Source organism: Cylas formicarius, unplaced genomic scaffold, assembly GCF_029955315.1.
Source record: "Cylas formicarius isolate icCylForm1 unplaced genomic scaffold, icCylForm1.1 PGA_scaffold_9__14_contigs__length_23061073, whole genome shotgun sequence".
Lineage (NCBI taxonomy): Eukaryota > Metazoa > Arthropoda > Insecta > Coleoptera > Brentidae > Cylas > Cylas formicarius.
In genome coordinates this window covers 7,807,091-7,831,687 of record NW_026844365.1, presented here as the reverse complement: position 1 = coordinate 7,831,687, position 24,597 = coordinate 7,807,091, and the positions used below count along the sequence as shown (strand labels likewise).

The window sequence follows — 24,597 nt, the reverse complement described above, 5'->3', positions numbered from 1 at the left end:
CCATCCTGAGGCTATTCGCACCGGTACGATATAGAACAAAACAAATATCCGAAGCGATTTGTCAGCGCTTGAAAGTTTCAAAACCAGGGGGCGGTGGGGGGGCTAAAAAAATATATCGCCCGAGCAGCGCTAAGTGGGTGATTAGTATCCAATTATCTCCAGCACGAGAGGGGTGAGCAGTCAACACGTTGTTGCTTTAATATAAGCTTCGAGGGTTTTTAAATTCCGAGAGCGAAATCGAGTGGTTGGGCAGGCATCGAGACGCAATTCGATGGGTTTTCGGCGACGTTCTAATGGAAGCAGCCACGATCAGATATCGCGATACATGGGACGGGGGAGTGTATTTATTTTTTCTGTCGGGCTTACACGCGCGTTTCGGAAACAATGGCTTTGAAAAAACTAACCCCTTGGGGGTGTGGGTGGCATGACGGAGCGTCGTCCCTTTTTCTTCTGGACGTCAAAGGATTCAAGCGGGGGTGGGTGGTACAAGCGCGTTTAAAAAATGACTGGGGATACGCAGCTAAAATCGTGAGGAACCGGTTTCAAAACATCCCCGTTTGACCTAGTTCGAGCGGGGGTTTTTCTTCTTCCTTCGACGGGGATACATTAGCTGAGCAAGCGATAACGTGGTATGTATGAGAGGCTAAAAACCGTTTTAAGGTAGCGATTTACATCGCGATCTTTCATCGGATACTGTTACGGGGCAAATCAAATAAAATATGCTCGCTTCAGGTTTGTGGTTGTTTTTTTTTTGTTTTCGCGATCATCCTTAGCGCAATTGAAACAGGCAACATGACCTAGAGGCAGTGCAGATGTTTTATGTAACGGGCTCCTTGTTCGTAAAAAATCGCCATGACATTTGCGTTTTCCACGATTATAAGTACGTGAGAGTCGTATCGCGAAAAGTTGTGGACTAATAAACAATTTCCCGATTTTAATAAGAGCCCGGTTCTGGAGATCGTCGTTTTTCATATGCGGCCACTTTATCTCTCATCTACTTCCCACCTCCACAAACGTGGCAGCATATTTTTTCGGGATTTTGGATGCATTTTTTTTTTACTTCTTTCGAGTCGATTTTTCTCTGAATAATTGAAGTCAGGCGCGGGGCGGGGGTACAGGTAGCGAGAGGGAGGTTTTGCATCGGGTGCGAGATGCGTGAAAATAATAAACGTTCGGCGTATCGACCCACCGCTCTCGCCGTATTTATAGCGGTTTCGCGGTCAACTCCACTTCGGACGGCCCGCCGCCTGTCGGGCGTCGTTGCCGCCGCCTCCGTAGCAGGATTTTTGCGCAGCGACGGCAACGCCGAAGTATTTCCTTGAGCGAGGTTTTCTTGGGTCTGTGCACAAAAGCGACATTCTCGGAACCCGATTTTGATTTATTGTCGCGGAAAAAAGAGGGCGGGGCGGTCGGGAGGTTTCCGGTCGCCGAAAAGAAAATCGGAACGTAATCGCCGCGTGGCGGTAAGAGTCTTCCGTTTCCGAACCCCCATCCCGCCCCCTTAATTTGCCCACGGGTGTATACAGGATGTCCCTCTTTCGCGTGTTGTCGTCTCACTTTTCAGATTTTTAAACTTCCGGTCGTTTTTGGTTAAGGCATTTAAAAATTTGTAATAATGTGTATTTTTTACTGTATCTAAGTAGTACTAAGTTGTAGTTAATCTGGGAATTCTGTTTGGTGTATAAATTTTTAAGTCCAATCGCTCAGGGATCCGAGGGCACGAGACAGAAACAAGTTTTTCTCGAAAGAACAGCGTATATTATTGTTAGGCGCGTTCCGTTTCGAGCGCTAAACACACAATAGTTATTACAAAAAACGAGCCTTGGCGCAGTTCGGGTGGATACAATAATTGCCTACCTATTTCAAATTTTAATTATCAACGATCTCTATATAATAGTTTAGAACATTAGTTACAGGACAACGAACATCGACTGTGAAAAACACCGGGGCGTCGGAAAGGAATGGGGAGGATATGTTAAAATATATATAAAACTTCTGCGAATTTGATTACGTTTTTGATCTCGTCGCGATAGTCTTCGGGACATTTTGATTCAGTTAAACGACGTATGCCATCTGGGACGTCTACACTTGCGTGTGGGTATTGCTGTGCGCCTGCTCCTGGTCGGTACCGCTGCCAATCTGGTTCGCCGGCGTATAGTACTGCAACATACAAAAAAAAAAGTCATAACCGTCGGAAGTGACCGAGCCGATTTACGATAGGGAGGGGGGTGAAGGATAACAATAGGATAACATCAAATTCCATAGGCCAGCCCAGTGATGGAAAAACTTCGGCCCGAGGGCCAACTCTGGCATGCGGAAAGGTTTAATCCGGTCCGTTTAAGAGTGCCGTAGTAAGAATGTTTGAGCATTCCGATATCCTGTATTATTCAAAAGATCATTGGTTCAGGGCTGCAAAAGTATTTGAAGGAATTTAGAATTTAAAAGACGATATTGTGAATTTTCTTCTCGATAAAGACATTTATAATCAATTTGACGTCTTAGAAAACGAAACGTGGCTTTCTGATTTTGCTTTTTTTCACAGACCTCCTCCTACACATGAATAAACTTAATCTCAAATTGCAAGGGAAAAATCAGTTTCTTCACGATATTTGGCAATACCTGAAATTACAGTTATTATTATTTGCTAATCAGATCTCTAAGTCTGAGTTTTCTCGTTTTCCAAGAATACAATCTTTAAAATTCACTATGTCAAACAATAAGATTAAAAAATACGAAATTAGTTTGAGAAAACCATCTTCAGAATTTGAAAGGAGATTTTAGGGCTTTAGAAAAATGGAACCAGACTTTTCCCATTCAATGTTAATTACGAAGAAGCTGATGCAAAATTTCAACTGAAGTTAATAGAACTGAACTGTAATACTCTTCTGAAACAAACTTGTCATACAGTACCATTACTAAAATTTCATAAAAATTTAAATTATTAAATATAATTATAATTTAAAATTTTATAAAAATTTAAGTCCAGATAGGAAAACTTCTTTAAGAAACCGAATTACAGATGAGCACCTTTCGTCAGTTTTAAGAATTTCTAATTTTGATGAAACAGTCTCAATTTCATTTTTCTCATGCACCATCAACCAGTAATGACACCAGAAAATAAAGTGATAATAATTCACATCAAGAACTACACTAAATTTTTTATATTTTGTGCTTATAATTTTCTTACCTTTTGCGTTCTTACTATTAAAATAATAAGCGTATGTAATTATTATTACATTATGCATATGTTTATACAACACATAATTTTTTTAACGATTAAGCATTATCCTTTGACCCGCTACGATCGTCTAGTTATTACAAATGGCCGGTCTTAACAAAACGTTTCCCCACCACTGGGCTGGCCGATGACGTATAGGGAGCCCTGAAATAATAGCTTTTTTTTCATTTTCTTAATAAACTAGTCAAAAGTAGACGAAAACATCTTTAATTTACATTTTCGTTTCAATTTGTAGCACAAAAATGTTGATCAGACACCCTGTATAGGAGTTTGTCCGATTTCACGCCGAATAAATCAAGTACGGCAACCGCCCCCCGTGTTAAAGTCCGCGGCATTACGTGTCCCGGGGGCGGCAAAGGGTACGTGTCAAGGCCTCTCCCGATGTTCTATTTCGGGAGTCCGCGGAGCCGTGAAAATAACAGGGCAGCAGATCGGGCCGTCCTGGCTCATTAAAGGTCGGCGGCGGGGGAGCCCCCACTTTGAAATCTCTCGCATGTCGGCCAATCAGTCCCTTCGTTCGCACGGAAAATCCAGAGGGTGGCTGTTTGCTGACCCCGTTGCGCGCCGGGGGTCGTGCATCGATCGGCCCCCAACGCGACCCCCCCCCCCACTTCCGAAAAACGCGGTAAAAAGGCGCGCGATCGCGTAGATTTGCGACCCCTTAATTATCCGGTCGTGGCCACAGGTGATTAACGCGTCTCTTTTGTGCTGAACGGTCCCCGCCCGCCAGTTTCGGTCCATTAGTGTCGGGTCATTGCGGGGGAGGATGTCAATGGTCCGCAAATAATCGTACACTTTCCTGGGAAAGTTCCTTCTTGTAAATTTTTTTTAAGGTTATTTAGAAAATTTTCCGGTTGCTATGTACGGAGATGTACGATGTAACTAAATTGCTTTTATACATATCACAGATTTTTACAATGAAATTTCTAAACCTATACGTAATCAGCAGAAAATATTTAATACTTTGATGAAGCTCTGGGCAAAAAACTTTGCAATAGGTTTAACGAGGATCAGCCGCATTTTAGGTGTAAACGACGTGGGTGTTACATGGAACCTTTTTCTTTTACTACCACAGTAGAACCAAATGTCTGCATATGTCCATAAACTCCATGAAAATCTTCTACCCTCGTTCTTCGTGTCTGGAAAGTCGAAACGTATTTCGCAAATCGAAGCGATAACGATTCGAATTCGTCTCGAAAAAAAAGGAAAGAAAAACTTCAATTCCGATTCCGGTTGGGCGATCGATAACGCTAAACGTTTCGTCTCGGGACGACGAAAAAGAAAACCTGTGCCGGAAATCTTTTTGATCGCGGCCACTTATCGACAAAACTACGTGGCGCGTCAACGAAATCCGCAGGTATAAATCAGCACGACTTTGGCAACTAAATCCGCGATTGTTTCGTCCGTAAATTAGCGCAGGAATTACGTCGGTCCGAGACAATGAAGACAAAAGGACCTGTCGCGATTATTTAAGCGCATTCCGCAGCGTTTCGCGGTCGCGCGGTGCAATACCCCCTAAACCGCAGACCGTAAAATTGCGTTCCCCAGCACGAATCCGGGGGCATGGAGGCGGTAAATAAGCTCCGAATCGGTCGGCGTTCCGTTTCCGCGTTTTTGTCGCCGTCACATTGTTGTCTACGGGCCCCTACACACGGCTACGAACGTCCCATAAGGATTAAGTGCGCAACTACGGTTAACTACGTACGCCACCCATTGTATTTTTGCTAATACAAGCGTATACGTCTGAGTTATATGCAAAATAACATAGAATTATGCAACTTGGGTTACGACCGCCTACGGTTGACATATTTTGTTCGTGACTGTATTTTATTACTCTGCAGTATTAACATACCGGACCTTCGTTATGTCATTAAAGAAATTTGACGTAACTACGGTCCTATACAGTTGAGTACGAACATCTCACGTATTACAGACTATTTACAAGATTCACCCTGAACTTCTACAGTTGACTACGGATGACTTCGAAATAAAGTAAGTGTGATTGCCAACATTAGCATAAACATGGACGTCGACGTATTTCTTATTGAGTCGCTCGTAAGACTTTTCGAAAATGGATTCGGTCAACGACTTCGCAAACATCTACGGTTTCTTTTGCCGCTACTGTCATCTACGACGTGATCCGCGAACGGGGTAATTTTTTTGCGCCTACGAACGTATAAGATTATATGCGAATGCATCGACTGGTTAAATTGTGTATTTTCAGAAAAGATGTGTTGATTGGAGGCCCAATGAGCGTAGGTTAAGTGCTGGAAATTACCGAGAGAACAGATCGCGCTACGGCCGGCTACGAGAAAAATATGGGGGGCTCGTGTAGTGTACTGAGGTCGGTGCCAGGGCGATATCGTCCGAAATGCCGTTGTTTACTTAAGTTGTGTTAACGTAATGATGGTATTGTTGGTAACGGTGTTGCGGCTGCGCGTTGTGATGCGGCACGCCCTGGTGCCTAGGTTTGTAGTGTTGGTTGGCACGCGCGTTAACGATCACGTGACGCGGACAGCGAGTGCCCGTCGGCGTGGTGGGCGTAGTCGGGGTCGTCGGCGCGGCCGGGTGACCGTTATTTAAAGGTTGTTGCGACTGTCGTCTCGGTACCTTTGACTGAAACAGAACGCGTTGGTGGCGCGCGCGCGCGTCTCTCCAGGGGACGGGGTCGCTCGGGTAGCTACGAAAACTTACCCTGCCGTTATCGTAGTCGCGCCCCACGCCTATGGTGAGCCTCGCTTTGTTCTTCATCGCATCGCTGAGCGGGATCTTTGCTCTTTTCGCTTCCACATGCGACTTGTAGCAGAACTCGAGGGCCGCAACCGCCATCGCGACGAACAGCCCGCCGATCAGAATATAAAAAACTCCGGCGACGTTGCTCAAGGAAAGTTCGTTCCTGAGAGAGTCCTGCAACGCGGTAATCGACGCGCCAAATTAACGAACTTTATAGGCAATTAGCGCCGGCAAGCGTTAAATGGTAAATTATGCAAGTCGTGTGTGAAAATTGAGCGTCGGGTAATGGGAAAAATGCAGGGCGGAGCTCCCCGGGAATATCGCTCCAACCCATTTCTCACCTGCTTGTCCCGCAGGCACTCGGTACGGTCGTACCACCACTTGTTCTTCAGTTTCGTCAGCTCGCCGTCCTCGATCAGACTGAGTACGGCGAGATTGACCGCGTCCCTCAGCGGCGAACCGAGCGGCGTCGCGACGCCGAACCCCTTGGCGTCGAGGTTGCGACCCACCTTCATCGTGTCGCACGGTTCCCGCTCGTTGATGTAGTCGTTCTTTGGCGACTCGATCAGGAGCGCGTATTTACCTAGAAATGAGGGGGTATTTACCGGAGGTAGTTCAAAAGTACCCTTCGCCCGCACCTTTCGATTGCCTAACGCGTTTAATGCCCTCGTCGTAGGTCTTGACGAACACATGCTTGCGCGAGTTCATGAACTCCCACATCTTCGAGTACAGCGTGATCTGAGAGCGCTGAAAAATAATACGAGAATTCACGTAGTGTGGGGGCTTATCAGAAGTCAATTCGAGCCCCGCCCATCCCATGACCAGCACACGGTCAGACTACACCAACATCCAGCGCACTGTTTGAGTACCGCGCCCACCATTAAAAATATTGCCTGGGATGGATATAACACAAAACAGGCTAACGACGTTGCGACTTTGTGGGTTTAAATATTGACCCTTTAGTTCACGTAAACGTCCAGATCACACCCATTTGTTAGACGATGCTCGCACAAGCAAAAGAAACGAGCAAGTCACTCCCACTTTTCTAACATCACGTCGAAAATGATTAAAGAGGTTAAATAAAACGTCATCGGTTGTTACCTACCCGGAAAAAGTCCCATGTTGCACCCTGGTACAGCGTGCCGTATTCGACCTCGGTCTGCGAGGCCAGGTCCTCGGGCGAGTTAATGGGCGCGACCATACGTTCGACGGTCAGGAATGCCGCCAGATTCGCCGTGTAACTCGATATTATTATGAGGGTGAAAAACCACCAGCACGCGCCCACTATCCGTCCGGATATCGACCTGGGCGATATGTCGCCGCCCTGCTGCATGAACGCAGCCAACGAGAACCACAGCGAGTTCAGCATCGTGAAGTCGTTGGCCATCGTGCCGCCGTGGTTCGTATGCGGGTTCGGCGCCTCCCGGTGCTCGCCCGATATGTGGAGGATCCTCCACTCGTACGGCGAGAACCGGGAAACGACAAACAGCACGACGCTCACGCCGACGAAAGCGAATATGATGCTAACCTGAAAACGGGTGAGGTGAGAACGCCCCAAAGAGTAGTTCAAACGTACCGAGGTACGTTTGAACTATAGACCGCCCGCTGATGGATAGTTCAAATGTACCGTGGTACGTTTGAACTACCGACCGACCGCGAACGCGTAGTTCAAATGTACCGCGGTACGTTCGAACTATACGGCGCGGGAGGCCTCGCTTACCCATATCTCTTTGGACAGGGGATTGAGGAAGCTGAACACGCCCGGCTTTTGCTTCATCGGCTTCTTGATCATGATCGAGATGCCAAGCGACATGAACGGCTTACTGAAGTCGACCACGCGCTCCCGTTCGGAGGTTATTGTCAGTGCGGCGATCGCCATATCGGCCTCCTGAAATTAAGCCCGTGTGAGATGGTATCCGGCACTTGTGGTCGGATTCGCTCGTCTTACGTTGCGCACCAGCTCGCCGACGAGACCGTCCCATCCACCTTTGACCTCGTGGTTCTCCGCGCCGTATTTTCCGTCCTTTACGATACGGAGCTCGTCTGAAACGGCGTTAATGTTCTCGAAGGGGGAAAAGCCCTTAAAGGTCGACGTAAAATCAATCGCTCGCGCCACCATATTTACGCAACCGCGGGCGCCTTGGCCCGATTCCGGAGGTGCAGCGGAAATTGTTGTATGCGTTCAATTTTTAGGGCGATCGGTGAGGCGCGAACGTTAATTGCGACGATCGCGAGGGTTGCACGTTTCGAAGGTCGGCGCGGCGTGTTAAAGTTTCAGCACGCATCGTCGCGGTTTGTTAACTTATCCCGGTCAAGGCTCGACGCGAATAATTATAGCCGCGCTTACTTACAGTTAATGTTCAGTTTTTTCGCGATCAGATCGGCCAAGTCCTTGCAGTAACCCTCGAACCTGTCATTGCCCGCAAGATACTCGCCGGGCTCCTCCTTCCTAACCATGATGTACGGCTCTTCCTGCGAAACGATCGGAAGCCGTCGAAACCACGCGCAATAAAACAGTGTGGTTTCAGTTCCTTTGAACTCTAGCAATAGACTTAACAGGGTATACTTCGACCACAAATATAGTGCTTTTACAACCGACCCGTGATTAACTTTGCCTACTGTTTATTACTCCAAAACCGCAGCCCCTTATAGAACACTCTACCGAGCAGACCTTTACCCGTAACTATTCCAGGATCACCCAAGAAATTTATTTACCTACACTAACGTACGGGATATAAGTAATTCTTGAAACATGTACATAAAAAAATTTGTACAAAGTAACAATTTATTACGTTTTATATTAATAATAAAGTATCATTCACTTAAAAAATCATCACTATCATCTCTGCCACTAATCGTTCTCGATAAATATTTTCTTACTTTTTACAGAACTTCTGGATTCCTCCTGTGTCGCTTTTTGCTGAGTAGAACTTGCTGACGTTTCGCCAATCATCGTGTTGACTTCTTCAGAGCTTGACCGAAACTGCTTGTACCTGCTTAAATATTGTTTGAGGGGGGCGGAACTAAATGAGAACCATATACAAAGTCTCGGATGACAGATAGAGACCTGAGTCGCGGTTAAGGTTGTTTATATATTTCTATAGACTCTTGGATTTTTCGTTCTTAGAAGAATTTTATCGAGAATTTTATCGAATAAAATTTTATCTCCGGTTTTATTTGTCTTATGTCGTAAGGTTCTTTCGTGTTCTCTGAGCCTAGTTGATATTTTTCGTCCGGTCTCACCACTATATTCTTTGCCGCATATGCATGGAATGCTGTAAACTCCTGACGAGAGATTTTTGGACAAATAGTAAATCTGGTTTTGACGTCATACTTTTGAATGTAAGGTGGCAAGTGGCAATGGTAGGAGTGCTTTCGGCCTCATTGCTATTGGAAGGTTGGGGTGAAGTGTATTTTTTCATGAAACGCTTAATATCTTTAATGCGGAAATTATTAGAGAGAAGAGCAGAGGTAAGATATTTTAATTCTGGGTTCAGCGACTTACGGCTCTGTAACCGATGATTTTGGGGCCGGATGGTAATGTGACCATGCATTAAGGTCTGTGTGCGTAGCTTTTCTGTAAACACAATGACCCAATGTTAGGTCTGATTTTCTGTTGATAAGAAAATTTAAGAATGGAAGGTTATTATTAGTTTTCAACTCAATGGTAAAACGTCAACATCTTCGGTCGATCAAAGACAAAATTCCATTTGAGAAGTCAGGAGTTTACAGCATTCCATGCATATGTGGCAAAGAATATATTGGAGAGACCGGGAAAAAAATATCAACTAGGCTAAAAGAACACTAAAGAGCCTTACGACTAAGACAAATAAACTCATCAGCTGTTGCCGAACATAATCACGAAACCGGCAATAAAATTTTATTCGCTAAAACTAAAATTCTTGCAACCAATGAAAAATCCGAGAGTCTATAAACAACCTAAAAATCCGAGACTCAGGTCTCTATATGTCACCAATATCGGAATCACTCACCCGAGACGCTGTTCATGCCCCTCATTTAGCTCCGCCTCCCTCAATCAAAATCTAAGCAGGTACTGATTGAAATGTCAGTCAGTTTCAGTCAAGCCCTGAAGAAGCCAACAGGATGATTGGCGCAACGTCAGCAAGTTCGATTTAGCAAAAACCGACGCAGGTGGAATCCACAAGTTTTGTAAAAAGTATTAGTATATATATTAGTATATATATATAAGTAAATAGTATAAGTATTATGGAAATTTCTTTGAAAAATATTTTCTTCTTTTAATACTCGTTTTTCAGAGTTAGACCAGCTTTGCAGTGATATTTTAGCTACCTCTTGCCGAATTGCGTTTATGCTAATATCACTAAATTTTGGTGCAGTGTTGTTTTTTTCTTATATGCGCTTTCAACTCAAACCAAATCATCTCAATCGGGTTAAAGATACAATGATACGGGGGTAATCTCAAGACTTCATATTCGTTTTGCTGTGCTATCGAACCAATTTTGTAGTCTTTATTAAAATGTTTTATTTTTAATAATTCCAGAAGTTTGTTTTGTGTAGCTCTCTTCAAAATTTTCGTATAGAAATTCTTTAATTACTTCTTAATTTGAAGAAGTATTTGGAATTTTTCGAGTATTGGGCGATAGTTTTGGCAACAGTTTATTTTCGAACTAGCTCTCAATATTTCCTCGGTCACGTTTTCAAGGTAATCCATACTTGAACCTTGACGTTTTTGGCAGACAAAAATAAGGCATCTTCGAAGAATTATGGGACAACAGATGCATGCAAATCGATCAGCAAATAGGATACATTAGATCCAGTGAAGCATGGCGAACTTTAAAATCACTGAGAACAGACAGAAAAGAAAGAGTCCCTGTCAGCTTTATACAGCCAAGTGAGTGGGTATGCCATTATAAGCAACTGTTCACCGAAAATCGCCCAGAATTTATAAGAGAGAGTCAAGACGCGAGTATAAGTTTAGATAGCTCACTTACAGAAGAAGATTTAATAACAGAAGAAGAAGTAAGAAAGGCTCTTAGAGAAATGAAAAATGGACGAGCTCCTGGGTCAAAAGGAATTCCCATCGAACTTTTAAAGAATGGACCAAACCTACTCTTCCAACTACTTACATTTGTTTTCAACTGTTTCTTGAGAGGCGAACAACTCCCCTCAGAATGGAAAACTGCCTACATATCGAATTTACATAAAAAAGGTGACAGGAAATTATGCTCAAACTATAGAGGACTTAGTGTAACAAACTCCCTTTCAAGCCAAATGGAAAAATCATTAAAACACGAATAGAACAACAAATTCATGACATAGATGAACAAAATGGTTTCTGTGCAGGCAGATCATGCTCTGATAACTTATTCTGTTTAAAACAGCTACTAAAAAAAATATATTTATAGATTTAAAAAAAGCCTATGGCAGTGCGCGCCTCAGTAGACTGTGCCTGCAATGTCGGAAAATGGTGTAAGTAAGTAACAGGGTGAAAAATTTGTCCACTGATATGACTAGCAGCATTAAATTGGGAACGAAATTATCGGAGGAATTTCCAATATCTAAAGGCCTACGGCAGGGCTGTGCAATCGCTCCTATCTTGTTTAAGATATACCTGAACACCACGTTAAAACATTGGAGACGCAACTGCCGAAACTTGAGAATTTCTGTTGGTAATGATAAACTCTTCACAATGCACTTTGCCGATGACCAGGTCATTTTTGCTGAGGATGAGGATGATATAAACTATATGGTCAGAAAACTGACCGAGGCGTACAAGTCTTAGGGTCTATCAATTAATATGAAAAAAACAGAATATCTAATCGCAGGAGGCACAAACAGATTTAATCCTAGATCAGGGAACTATAAAATGTGTCGATTCCTACGAGTACTTGGGAGTAGATATAACAAAAAGTGGCACTAGTGAAGCTGAAATTAAGAACCGCATCCGACAGGGAAAACATGCAACAAAGCAGTTAAATGGAATACTGTGGAGTACCCAAATTCGACCAGAAACTAAAATCAGGATTTATAAGACCATTGTAAAGAGTATTACAACCTATGGTGCCGAAGTATGGGAAATGACTGATTATTTACGTAAAAGATTATTGGCAATGGAAATGGACTAGTGGAGACGCTGTTGTGGACTAACACTGCCAGACAAAATAAGTAACAATGAGATAAAACAAAGAATGAAGATAGACACCACCATTGTTGACACTATCGAAGCCAAAAGTTTAAAATGGTACGGCCACGTATGTCGAATGCCGGATGATAGATGGCCAAAAAAAATATTGAATTGGGTTCCTCCAGAAAAAAAGAAAAAGAGGACGTCCCAGAAACACACGGGGAGACGGTATAAGAAACGCAATGACCCAAAGAAATCTACAAGAAATCTATATATATATATATATATATATATATATATATATATATATATATATATATATATATATATATATATATATATATATATATATATATATATATATATATATATATATATATATATATATATATATATATATATATATATATATATGAAGAATTATCATGCGTTTTCCATGTGAAGGCGGCACGTCCAGTACACACTTGTTACTGTTATCACACTTTTTATTGTGTTGTGAGTGGCCTATTTTGTATTTAAATAATCCACCCTCCGTTGCGAAATTCCATTAACGCTTGACGTTTATTAATTGTTTGGAACTGAAAATCCATTTTTTTTCTAAAAACTACGCAACGACTGTTTGACACACCTGATGTTTCTAGGTATAAAACACTATTCATTTTATAAGCGTCGTAGATTATACGCTCAATTAGATCTTCTCTCACTTTCCTCTTGACTATCCCATTGGCAACAATTTATCTTACAGTTGACTTCGGAACTTTGGTCATGTCACTTGTTTTTATTGCTGCTCCCGTTCTGAATTTCTTATAAAATTTTAACCATTCAAAACAATTTGTTTCGCATCCGAAGACAAATGGATCCCTCTTTTTATTTGCTGAGGCAGTTCGTCTGCTAAATTGTCATTAGGTTCGACTACCATCTCCACTTCGTCTTCAAATTCTGCGTTGTTTTCCATGTCTTTTTTTAACAGGGGAACATCTGCCTCATTCCACGGTTTCCATATTTTAAAGTGTTAAAAAACAGATTCTAATAAATGTTCAAATAAACGGTCCATCTCAGGTAAGACCTACTTAATGCAGGTCTGGTATTCTAAAACACTTAACACGTCAAAGCAGTAAATGCACTATATTTTTGGTCGTACTATAGTTAGGGCTATTGCAAAATTCGAGCAGTTTTGAACCATCACATGCGAAAAACTCGACTTCGTAGTTCAAATGTACCGATCCATTTGAACTACCGAATTTATTCGATTTGGTAGTACGTTTAAACTACTAGATCTACAGTACCGACCACGATCGTCGTGACGATGTAGGTCTTGTTCCTTTCGATGTGCGCGGACGGTTTGAGTCTGATGTACTTGGCTGCGACCGCGTTGAACCCCAGCTCGTCGCTCCACTCGGCGACCTTCACCATGGCGCTGTTCACCGTCATCTCGACCACGTGCAGCGTGTAGTTCTGCCGTCTTCCCTCCTCGCTGAACCGTATCTCGCCAGTGAGTCCTTCGATTTCCACCTGGAACAAAGCGCCGATCGTCCTTGAAGCGAACGTGGCGGTCGGCCTAACAAGTGGCCGACTCGAGCAATATCGTTTGTCAAACGTCCGGCGCTATCTACCGATCTAGAGCGAAAAGCGGCAATCGTAACAAAACGCCGCGCCGTCGTCGTGCAAATCCAGATTTTATCCGGCAAAGCTCTCACGTGATTTTTAGCGATTAATAGTCGCGATTCCGGACGCCCGGTTTTGACCCGATTGCGCTTTTTTTTGCACACCGTGTGCCAAATAAAACGATCCCCTATACGATCTGGAAACCCACAGGAGATACGAATAAAAGTCTAGTACAAAAATGTCTTGGACTCTCCTGAATATTTAAAATACTATAATTTCGTTGATACAGGGTGTCCCAAAAGTGTCCCATCTCACATCAACTTTGTTATTTTAAATGGAACACCCTGTATATATCGATATTTTTTGAATACTTTTGAATCTTCAGGAGTCTGAGGAACTTTTGTAAGAAACTTTTTTTCGTATCTCCTATGGGTTTCCGGATCCTATGGTGGATTATTTTGTGTGTGGTGCACGTTTCGAACGCAGACGAGTCGTCGTCGTCGCGTCGAGTAGTTCAAACGCACTACGGGAACGTTTGAAATTGACGCTTAGGGTTACTCGCCTTTCTTAGGTATTTCGAGATTTTGTCGCCGTGTTCCCAGGGAGTAATCCAGCCCCCGGAGGCGTTGCAGTCGAGGATCTTGGTTCCGTTAGTGAACATTTGGCTTCGCCTGACGCTGGTCCGGAACACGTCCGGTTTTTTGCGCAGGATCTTGTTGAAAGCTTCGACCAAGACGAACACTGCGTCGTACATGAGGGCCGCCTGGGCGGACACGGACTCCCTTCCCGCCCCTTGCGACGAGATGGGATCGAGGCGTTTCCACCCGTCCAGGAATTCCCGTACGTGTTTTCTGGTCGCGTCCACTATCCGGAAACCAGTAATGTTGATGGCACCAAATTCGATGACCTCGCTCTCCCACCGATCGTCCATAACCTGCGAACGGGCCATTATGAAAATGGCAAGTTTAAAAATGCGACACGCGATCCAGAAATAAAGTTAACAAAAAAAAACCATCGACGACGGGAAATTTTTATGCTAATTCGGATCGTTTATCGTGTCGCGGAAATTTTAACGAGTCGATCGCAGTGGCGCGCGCATAAACTCACCAGCCCCGACAGCAGATAGTGATACGTCCTCCTTCCGAGCGCGATATCTCGCACGTGGCTAACAACGATTTCCTTCGCCATATCGGCCGAGCAATCTAAAACGACGTACTTGTTCTCCCATCTCGATTGCTCCTCGAGGCCCCTCAGGAACTGCAACGCCTCCGTCACGTTCGTTATCCTTCGCACGGTTTTCACTTGGAAGCTCTCGTTCCCCGGTATGAGTGCCTGATAGATCTGCTGCAGCCGCAACAAACCTGACGAAGGCGTTAACCGTTTTTACCACGCGGAAGACTCCTTCGAAACCCGTTGACACGGAAAGGAACGGGACGAGTAGTATTCAATCGCTTTTATTATATTTTTAATAAAATAGTTCCAACGATCAAATAAGTTTGAAATACTATATACGAACACTGTTCAAAGGTTAATCGAGTATTCCGCATTGTCATAGGCATATTCTAATGTGGCCAATCTTAAACTAGTTCGATGTAGTTCAAATGTACCGGTACATTTGAACTACCAAATAGACTCGTCGTCGTCGATCCAAACGTATCGAGTAGGTCAAATGCACAAAAAGTTCAAATGTACCGATTCCATTTTGTTATCGGCATATTCTAATATGACCGATCGAGTAGTTCAAATGTACCGGTGTTTTTGAACTACCACATAGTCTCCGTTTTATTATCGAGGCACATTCCAGCACCGGCAATCCAAATCTATATAGTAGTTTAAATGTACCAAACGTTCGAAACGCACTCACCGTCGTTGGAGTCGTACATGTAGATGATGCGTCTCCAGCCGTAGTACTTGACCGTGTCGACAATGGCCTGGTGATATTCGGGCCTCATGGAGATGGCGTAGTCCAGAAATCCCGACGACGGCGCCTTAACCTGGAGAAACATTATCAGCAGAGATGCGGAAGGGGTGGGGCGATTACCTTTTCAGGGAACCAAGGCGTCACGAAGGGCATCTGGAAGGTGTTGCTGTAGGAGTGCAGAGTGTCGAACGAATCGGGGGAGACGGCGCCCAGCATCGAGTAAACCCCCCGGGAAAATTGACTGCAAACTACCGCGGGGACGTCAATTAAAATAATCGCGACCAACAATTTACTCACTCAGCCTCGATAATTTAAACGCGTCAGCCGTGTTGATGACGTCCACGTAGGCCTGGAGCTCGAAGCGTCGCCCGGAAATGTTTTGATTGTGGTTGAGCATGGCGAATTTAAACGCCGTCTGCACGTCGTCCGTCCCTTGTTCGAAAATCGCACCTGAAAATATTGTTCCCCGTTCGAGTAGTTCGAACATACCATTATCCTTCTAGGAGAAACCTTCCCGCACCACCGGGGAAAATGGGCTGTTTACTATAACCTATTGCCTCCCCGTTTGACAACACCCCCACCGAAAACAAAGGAAAGTGGGAGCGGGACGTTCGCGAAGTACTCACCCAGCGGTATTTTCTCGCTAGACGCATCTGTTCCTCCCAGGTTATCCGTAAGGAACAGCAAAACAAACGCGGCAAGGGTGGTTTTCGCGAAACCTCCGCCCATTTTCGATTTCGCAGCCTCTCGCGACTGGAATCCTTACCGCTGGACCCGACGCGACGCCCGGATGCAGGCGCAGACTCCCGGACAGAGATCCGAAAGGGCAGGGCCGGCCTCGGCGCCGAGACGCGATCCCGCGACTATTTAATTTCCGAGTAGTTCAAATGTACCGCGACAGATCGTTTAAGTTGGAAAAATACCCGCCGTACGGTCCGGCGTCTCTATGTAATTTACAGCCTTCCCAAAGAAAAAAAAACATGCCGATCTATTGTCAAATTTTATTGTTTAAAACTAGAAAATACAAGGTTCGTTTTGTACAAGTTTGCGTTCCCCCGCCCCCCTTACACAGGGGCGTATTACAGCACACCCCGGCAGTCCAGCAACGTCTCGAACATTGACAAATTTCTGCAAACGACCATGCGTGCTCAGTCACAGAATAAACACTTTACAGAAGCGACAAAGAGCCCCGTGACGTCACGCTTCGCCCGCGCCGAGAGAAATTTCGGCGGCATCACCGTTTTTTTTTTGCACAGAGACAAAATTTAATAACAGTTCATATCACGTTTCAAGACTATTTTTTAGCCTTCGGTGCTCGTTCCTACGTTTTTTGTAATTGCACTTAGTTTTTCTACAGAAACGTTTAATATTATTACAATTATTATTATAAAACTAGAACCACAGCAATATGACTAATTCTCTGGAGAGCAATCTGAAAAGCAACAAGGAACCAGCAACAGCTCCCACATTACCCCCACCCACGGTCCGAAACCTATCGTCGCTTCTGGTTGGCACTTATTCTGCGGTTCAGTCCTTGGGCAGGCAGCTGTCGCTCTTCCCGCGCGCGTACAGCCTCAGATTCGACGTTCTCGTACCCAGCATCCTCTCGAGCAGCGAGTGTTTCGATTTCCTGCGCGCGGCCAAAACGGCCCGGCACAATTCCTGCAACGATCCTCGTACAGCGTCATCTGCGGGACGGTAGCACAACGTACCTGGAAAACGACCGCGACCGGGGCGACCTGCTCGGCGGCAGCCACTTCCGAAAACCCGCATTCGAGATTCCGTGCCAAGATGGCGCCCTCTTCGACGCTGACTTCGCGCAGGTGCACCATGTCGTTTTTGTTGGCGACAACGTAAGCGGGAATGTCCGAGTCGGCGACGATCGCCCCCACTTTTTTGAGGAACCCGAACGAGCCCCTGTCCGTGATGGAGTATACTAGCAAAAGGCCGTCCGCCCAATTTATGACTTCAGGTGACGGCAGGTCGTCGATGCTCTGCTATGAGAGACACCGAAATGTCAGGGTCAACAATACCACATAGCGAATTAATCATAAGTGTTCGGAAAAAGTTATATCTACTTTTTTGCAAATACTGTAGCCTGCGGAGCCAAGGATAAAATGAAATAATTATCGGCGAACCCTTTACGCAGCAAAAAAAGTTATTGAGTGAGACGATATTACTATATGGAGCAAACTTCTGTGAAGGCAATGCGAGAGTGCAAAGAAAAAAGCACATCAGGGTTGCCAGTGTATACAGGGCAATATTCCTGGAGGTAGTTCAGTCCAGAAGGGGAAGCGTACGCAACCATCTGTTAGTTGATGAAAGAACAAGGCTTTGTAGATTGGCTCGCACTACCAGGGAAGGGAAACGCCAGTACCTGGTGCCTATAAAAGATGCCTGCCAAAAAAACAAACATCTGACAAAAATGGTCACAAAAGTTGAAAATGCCGTTTCCTACAGGAGAAGGAACTCTAAGTTAAATTTTCACTCTACAATCTCTTAACGTTAAATCTTAAAAAAAGGATTTTTAACAAATTGTGTCAACTCAAAGAAAGGCTTATTTTACTGCTACGTCGGTAGGGTTACAGGTTGATTGCCGCTTTAAGTGTCCATTTTGTTATGTCTCGTCGTGCCCACAATTCGAGCGCAGTGCCCTAGTTATAATGTAATTGGTCGACGCCGAATTCTCCCGATTTAGTCGCCATTTATTGTTTTCCTTTCGATTCGAAAATAGCGCGGTTTTCCCAGACGACTTTAAGCAAACAGAGTCGGTCGGTCTGGGCCCCATTTCGAGACGATCTATTTGACAGTTACGGGCTACGCTGAGTACCTCTCGCCGTTTAAATCAAAAAAACACATCAGCTTCGAGTGTTTGTTTTGCGCGCCTCCAATCGCGATTTTAATACGTCGCCGGCGCGACGACGGCTCGTCTTATTCTACAGGGTGATGCGCTATAATCGAATCGGGAAAACTGGCGCGCTCACCTTCGGACAGGTGTCCAATATCTCGTAGAGGACAGGGTCGTTGTCAATTAGGACTTCGTGCTTGTACCTGGTCTCTGAAATAGAAACGTTTGAGAGTAGTATTGGTTAGTTTAATTAACACTTAAGATTTACATTAGTTGCTCAAAAAGATTTTCACATTTAATGGACTTTTCATTCTCCGACGGCTTGATGCCACCAAACATTGAGGTTAGGTTCCATTACACCATAGTCTTTGTAATAATTGAAAATATTTGTGTGCATGCCCCAATTTCGGACATGTTTTTCAGGAATAAGAATACAATTTTACTAAAGCGTTTTCCTGGGTCTTGAAAGAACCATTGCACAGGGCGGGCGTACTCCTGTCCGGATCCATGAAATGTTGAAATCGATTGAAATTAGTGTCGTTTGATGTAAAATACTGTTTTGTATATTCGTAATCTGAACTGATAGAGGTGCAATGTCTATAAATTTCGGAAATACTGTTCGTCTTATGCGGATGTTTATGGATTTGTGATATGTCATTACATTATGTGTGTGTTAACACGGTGTCCGGATTTCTTGTACTCACGATGGCAATCAAGCCAGATGGGATCGGATATCCCGTATGAGATAATTGCGGGAGCCGTTAGAAGAATCAGTCGTCATTATGTGACTTTTTTTTTTAAGTTGTTCCACTGTTCGAATATGTTAATTTATTGCATATCCGTTCCCCCATGGAGGGTGATCGATCCGTCTAGTTCGTTTTAATTAAGGCATCCTCCAGGTTATTAAAAAAACGATGAACCGTAATTGTAAGTGGCCGAGTGATCTTAGCTGTTGTGGCCAATAGAAGTAAAGGAGAGAGAGAGAACGTGTTATCCTAACCTCACAATTAATTCTGCTTTACTTCTTTTTCCTTTTGTTATTTTCCTTTCATTTTATTGGTAATGTTTGTTGTCCGGAAATAATTGCAAAAAATTCCCGAAACTATTATTTTGCCCCCTTTTAACTATTAAAAGGACTATTATTGGTGTGGTTTGTCTAGACGCGAACTCGGAATAAGTAGGTATTCATGTGTTGACATATTTTGAGATATATCTGAATCAGTTATTAACAGTCTCGCATTTACAAAAATTATAAATAATAAAATCAGCAATCTCCGTAATATATGTTTTGTCCTACTTTGCTGCAATATAACAAAACTATGAACTAACACTATGGTTTTCAAACATTTACTTCTTGATAGATAATAAAGTTTTTTCGGAATTTCTAGAAATAAAGTTGCTAAAGTTTAAAACGGTGTTGTCGGTAGTAAATGCGATAAGTATCGAAAATAGCTAATACTGTGGGTTGTAAATTAAGAAATGTCTGTCACCTTTTAAATATTTTTATTTGACTAGTTTCTTGTTTAGTCTTAAAAACATCTAATGCATCGAAAACATCTAATTTCCCCATACCAATACCGTTGCTATGGTCCGCACATACGTTTTTTTTTTAATTCGAATATGTCGGTTATAATTCAGCAAGATGTTAGGTCAACCTCATTGACAGGTTGATCATCAAAAATATCACGCAAAATAATATTTTTTATAATGTTTTCATTGTGATTCACGGCAAGTGCTCTTCTGAATCTGAAATGTCAAGAAAAAAGTAAAAATGTTAAATTTAAAATTACGTTAGAAAAATTTCGTAATCATCAATAAAGTGAAATTTTATTAAAAAGTGCAACAAGTCCCTAATAAGTAAGTGAATCGTAACTTTCATAAATATAGGCTAAAAAAATGTTGTAAATTATAACATGTACATACTAGACCACTTTCGAATAAATCTCACCACAGACCACGCCCATGAAACAAGTATTATTTTGAAAGTATCTTAATGCTTTTTAGTTCTTTTTTCTTCAACTTTTAAACCTCTAGTATTGAGAACTAGTGTTAATGTTGCCGATTTCGTGTTTTTTTTTGCATATGAGCTGTTTTTTTAGAAAAACACATTAAAAAAAAAAACAACAAAAATTGAGAAACTTCACAGAAGTTCAAAATTTACTAAATTGCATATGCACTTATTATTGACGTCGATTTTATTAATATTTTTCTGTCATATTTTATGTACCTCATACTTTATAGTTATTGTTCATGTTATAACATCGCTTACAAATACATGCACGTCAAATTTTCCGTAGTAGCTGTATCTGAGAAGCTATTCAAAACTTTTGAAATTTAATATGAAAGATGTTTGCCAAGTCTATAGTTTTTTTTTTCTTAGAGCTGCGAACTTTATATTTTCAATGAAAATATGTTTTTGTTTTGTTTCTAACCTACAGACAATTTAAAAATAAAATAAAAACGTACCTGGATCAAATATACTTAAAAACTACAGTGTACCAAATTGCAAAAACACCCTCTGAAATATTTGACTATGGCGCGATTTTTGACTAATACTGCATGTTGTATCTACATATCTATCTATTCAGCCTTCAAAATATTAAATTGTTGCTGTACTATCGGCGTTTAATTTAAATCGTTTTTAAGAGGTATACATTTCAAAAACAATTTCGAAATTCATATTATATATCACACTGTGTGGCGTTGCCGTTCCGTCTTGTATCGAGTTCACTTTCTTCAGCCTTCCATAGTTGGCCGCGGCTCGCTTGATTTCGGGTGGCGGTCACAGAGAACAGAGAGAGACATTGGTCAGTCTCGAAACACGCGTATTAATGGCAACTATTTATTTATTGACGGCGGGAAGGGATCGAGGGGCGGGGAAGACGGATTGATTCCGGCCGTTGTTGCCCGATTTACGATCGCGACCGAATGGCCGTTATTTACTCTTTGCGGAATATAAAACCGCTAAAAATAGTTTTATTTTCGTAGCGAGCGGAGCGGAGGAAACCAAAAATTATCCAACCATTTCGCTTGTTTATATTATTTTTTATTATTTGTCGGGTCGCATGCCGGGCGTTTTTTTTCCGCGGGTCGCCCGTCCCACGTTCTGGCACGGAACCCGGCGGCGCGTTTAAAATAATACAGCAATATGGCGCGCGCACCACCACCTCCGATTAAGCTACACTTGATAAGTTTTTCGAAATGTTTTTTCGGTGACGTCACAAAATAGTAAATATCGAGAGGTACAGGCATTTTACAATGCGAACGGTCTGTGCGAAGAGTTTGAGGTTGGAATTGAATTTGGTTAGGTTGTAATCTGAAGTTCAACTCACGAATGCTTATATTTGAGTTGCGCCTGTTGCGCTTTTTTCGTTATAAAACCTCGAAACTCCCAAGAGTATCGTGCGAACGCTATCGACGCCACTTATTTACTGGATTGTGATGTGTCGGAGTGATTCGTTGCTGCGATTAGATTAACGTGAAATGTTAATAAATGAGATATAGTGTTTCCGCACTATCTAATGATGACGTCCTCTTAAGCCGTCAACTCACCCGATTGATGATCGTATTCCCCGATGTACCGTCGCGTCAAGAATCTCACAGAAAGTGCTGAAAAAAAACAAAATGCTTAAGTGCAGAGCAAAAAATTTGAAAATCTAGTATAACATTTCTATGGATATTTGCGGTTCTACTTTAATAGTAATTAATACTGGGTAATATCCAAAAAAGATAAAAAAAGATACTTGGCAAATATTTTTGGGAATACATCCACGTTCCCCTATGTCCATTTCTACATAAATATCAATGGACATTTAAAATATAAGAAAAGGTAGGTAAACTCTCTACTTTAAACTTTAACACATATTTTAAATGAAATTCAACTTGCGCATGTGCACTGTTAATTGCAGCTGTTCTTTGGCGCAAACGTATATTGAATATTGAATTGGGCGACTGTTCCGGAAGACGTGAGTTCATAGAAAGAAAAAGAAGAATTGTCCTTTGAGTCCTATTTTGTGTTCGTGTAATTGATGCATGTATTGGAAGAGATTGTACGCAACATACGGTAACCAAGAATGTTCATTTAACTTGCATCAAAATCTTGTATAAATTAGTGTGAAAACGATTAAATTGACCCTTAAATAATTAACGTTAAAGATAATGAAAGAGCCTTAACGCTTAGATTATTAACGTTTTATGTTACCAATCGGTTTAAGATTAATGCTAAACAAACATTTTTGGTTTCATTGTCATATAATAATAATGTACCATAGGTTTAAGTTACTTTAGGTTATTTTTCAAAAAACACATTCCGAAAATTCCTAATAGACAGACAAAAATTCAAATTACAGACCTACATGGTAGCGACAAGACGTGAACAAAACAATAACATTCAAAATCCATCAATTAAAGTTTATTTTTATTATCTATTGTAAACATTTTTGGGTAAACGTAATAAAGCAATTTTCGAAAAGGCGGCAATTAAAAGTTTGTGCGGATGGTTTTTACGTAGGTAGGTAAGAGGCATTCCGGGATTATTCCTAAAGCAGAAAACATCTCTGGGAGTGAGTACTAAATGCAATTGAAAGTTACTGTCTCTTCGAAAAATAAAAGTGAAATTAGTAGAAAAAACCCGAGTGTCAATTATTCTTCGTAATACTAGAAGAAATAAATATACAAGCATTTTCTTTTATTTTCCGAGAAAATTGGCTCTTGGCGCAACCGACCGTAATTAAAAGTTTTTAATTAGCAGCGGCTGGCGGCGGCCATACGGCCAGCGAGAGCACCGTCGAGTTCTCTTCGATACCGAGTGGTAGAACGGCTTTTTAATCGGCACTCGAAACGACCGTTAAAATCGTTTTACGCGTGCTATTTACGTAAACAAACACGTCAAGGTCGGGCCCAAGGCGTCGAGGCGCCGCGCGAATTTTTCCGCCCGTACTAGACCCACTGACACGGTTCCGGTCATTATATTTTCGAGCCGCGATTTCCCAACTAATAATTGTTTAAAACAAGAGCTTAAAATAGACGGCGATTTTGTATCGCAAAATGAATGCGTATCGAGTTACGTTCATTCAAAGCCCGCGAACAATAAATAACGGCAAACGCGTAAACGTTCTCCTTCAAACAGCTAGTATGTTGATGTCGGTCGGACGCGGAAGGGACTCGATTGCGGGTGACGTCATCGCGCAGGCCGCAAACCGAACGTACTCACCTGCGTCGAAACGACCGCGACGCGAATCTGCAAATTTCCTTTCGACCAAACAAAATAAATAACACGGGAAAGATCTACGTACACAAAAGTTGCCAACTACGTACGTCGCGAATTCGATAGCCACGATCGCGTGAGAGCGACCGAAACAGCGAGACAACCGTATCCACCGTCAGGTGACCGCCGTGTTGAAACGTAAAACAAACGCCTGCTTGGATGTGATCGCCCGCGAATCGTTTTCGAATTTGAATCTGTGCGTGCGTGCGTATTGTGCGAGCCGTTCGGTTTCAAATTTAAGTCGTCCAGGAAGTGCCGTGTGTCGGGCTTGAGAACGTACCGGTTTTTCCGACGCCGGAAGCGCCTATGACCGCCACTTTGACTTCGGACATGGACGATTTCTTGCGCTTCATGTGTTTCGTGTTCATGGCTGCGAGTACGCACGCGCGGCGAGCTCGGTACTATCCCGCGGGAATACGCGCGACGAATGCCGCGGACTCCAACGACGAGTCGCGAAACGCAGGTGGAAATTTAAAATTAGACCGGGAAAAGCGGGAATCTCGAAGGAGGGGACGCGGCGTCGTGACGTCTGCCTGAAGGGTGGACGATATTATTTATTATTCGACACTTCGAAATTTACTCGGTCGTGCACTCTAGTTTCCCCGAAAGTTGACAAACTAAAAAACGCGCGGGATGTGGGGCGTCACAACAATAATATTTGCTCCGGCGTTTGTGCGAAAGATCTCTTTGCGACGCGGCGTCTTCAGAAATAACACTCATGCGCCGCGAGATTCTAGAATGCCTTGGAAATCGCATTTAAAAATAAACGGTTTTTTAATAAATCCTCGTATTATTTTAAAGAGACAAAGTCAAGGCCGCATCCGATTGTTCGAAATACATCGCCGAGTGATTCGAGGTCGCAAATATTTTCTCGTTCTTG

The 24,597-nt window shown here is 42.9% G+C and overlaps 2 protein-coding genes across 3 annotated transcripts; both read right to left on the bottom strand.

The window, feature by feature from the left end:
- Positions 1 to 1,746: 1,746 nt before the first annotated feature.
- On the bottom strand, positions 1,747 to 16,392 carry LOC132707452 (glutamate receptor 1-like). The gene is made up of 15 exons (XM_060679316.1): positions 16,230 to 16,392; positions 15,901 to 16,053; positions 15,724 to 15,851; positions 15,547 to 15,676; positions 14,790 to 15,043; positions 14,245 to 14,616; positions 13,368 to 13,589; positions 8,323 to 8,443; positions 7,920 to 8,014; positions 7,692 to 7,859; positions 7,077 to 7,499; positions 6,610 to 6,718; positions 6,313 to 6,554; positions 5,933 to 6,145; positions 1,747 to 2,160 (listed from the first exon to the last, which is right to left on the bottom strand). Exons 1-15 carry the CDS (start codon positions 16,330 to 16,332, stop codon positions 2,083 to 2,085), a joined length of 2,811 nt encoding a protein of 936 aa, XP_060535299.1. The 5' UTR covers positions 16,333 to 16,392; the 3' UTR covers positions 1,747 to 2,082.
- A 451-nt stretch (positions 16,393 to 16,843) lies between these two features.
- LOC132707167 (ras-related and estrogen-regulated growth inhibitor) lies at positions 16,844 to 24,165 on the bottom strand. Of its 2 annotated transcripts, none has more exons than XM_060678893.1 (5): positions 23,998 to 24,165; positions 22,004 to 22,060; positions 18,588 to 18,661; positions 17,316 to 17,597; positions 16,844 to 17,265 (listed from the first exon to the last, which is right to left on the bottom strand). In XM_060678893.1, the coding sequence occupies exons 1-5, from the start codon at positions 24,083 to 24,085 to the stop codon at positions 17,131 to 17,133; spliced, it is 636 nt and encodes a 211-aa protein (XP_060534876.1). In that variant the 5' UTR covers positions 24,086 to 24,165; the 3' UTR covers positions 16,844 to 17,130. The 2 variants fall into 2 exon arrangements, with proteins under 2 accessions (XP_060534876.1, XP_060534875.1); XM_060678892.1 differs by having other exon boundaries at positions 17,316 to 17,600; positions 23,998 to 24,164.
- Between the last annotated feature and the right edge of the window lie 432 nt (positions 24,166 to 24,597).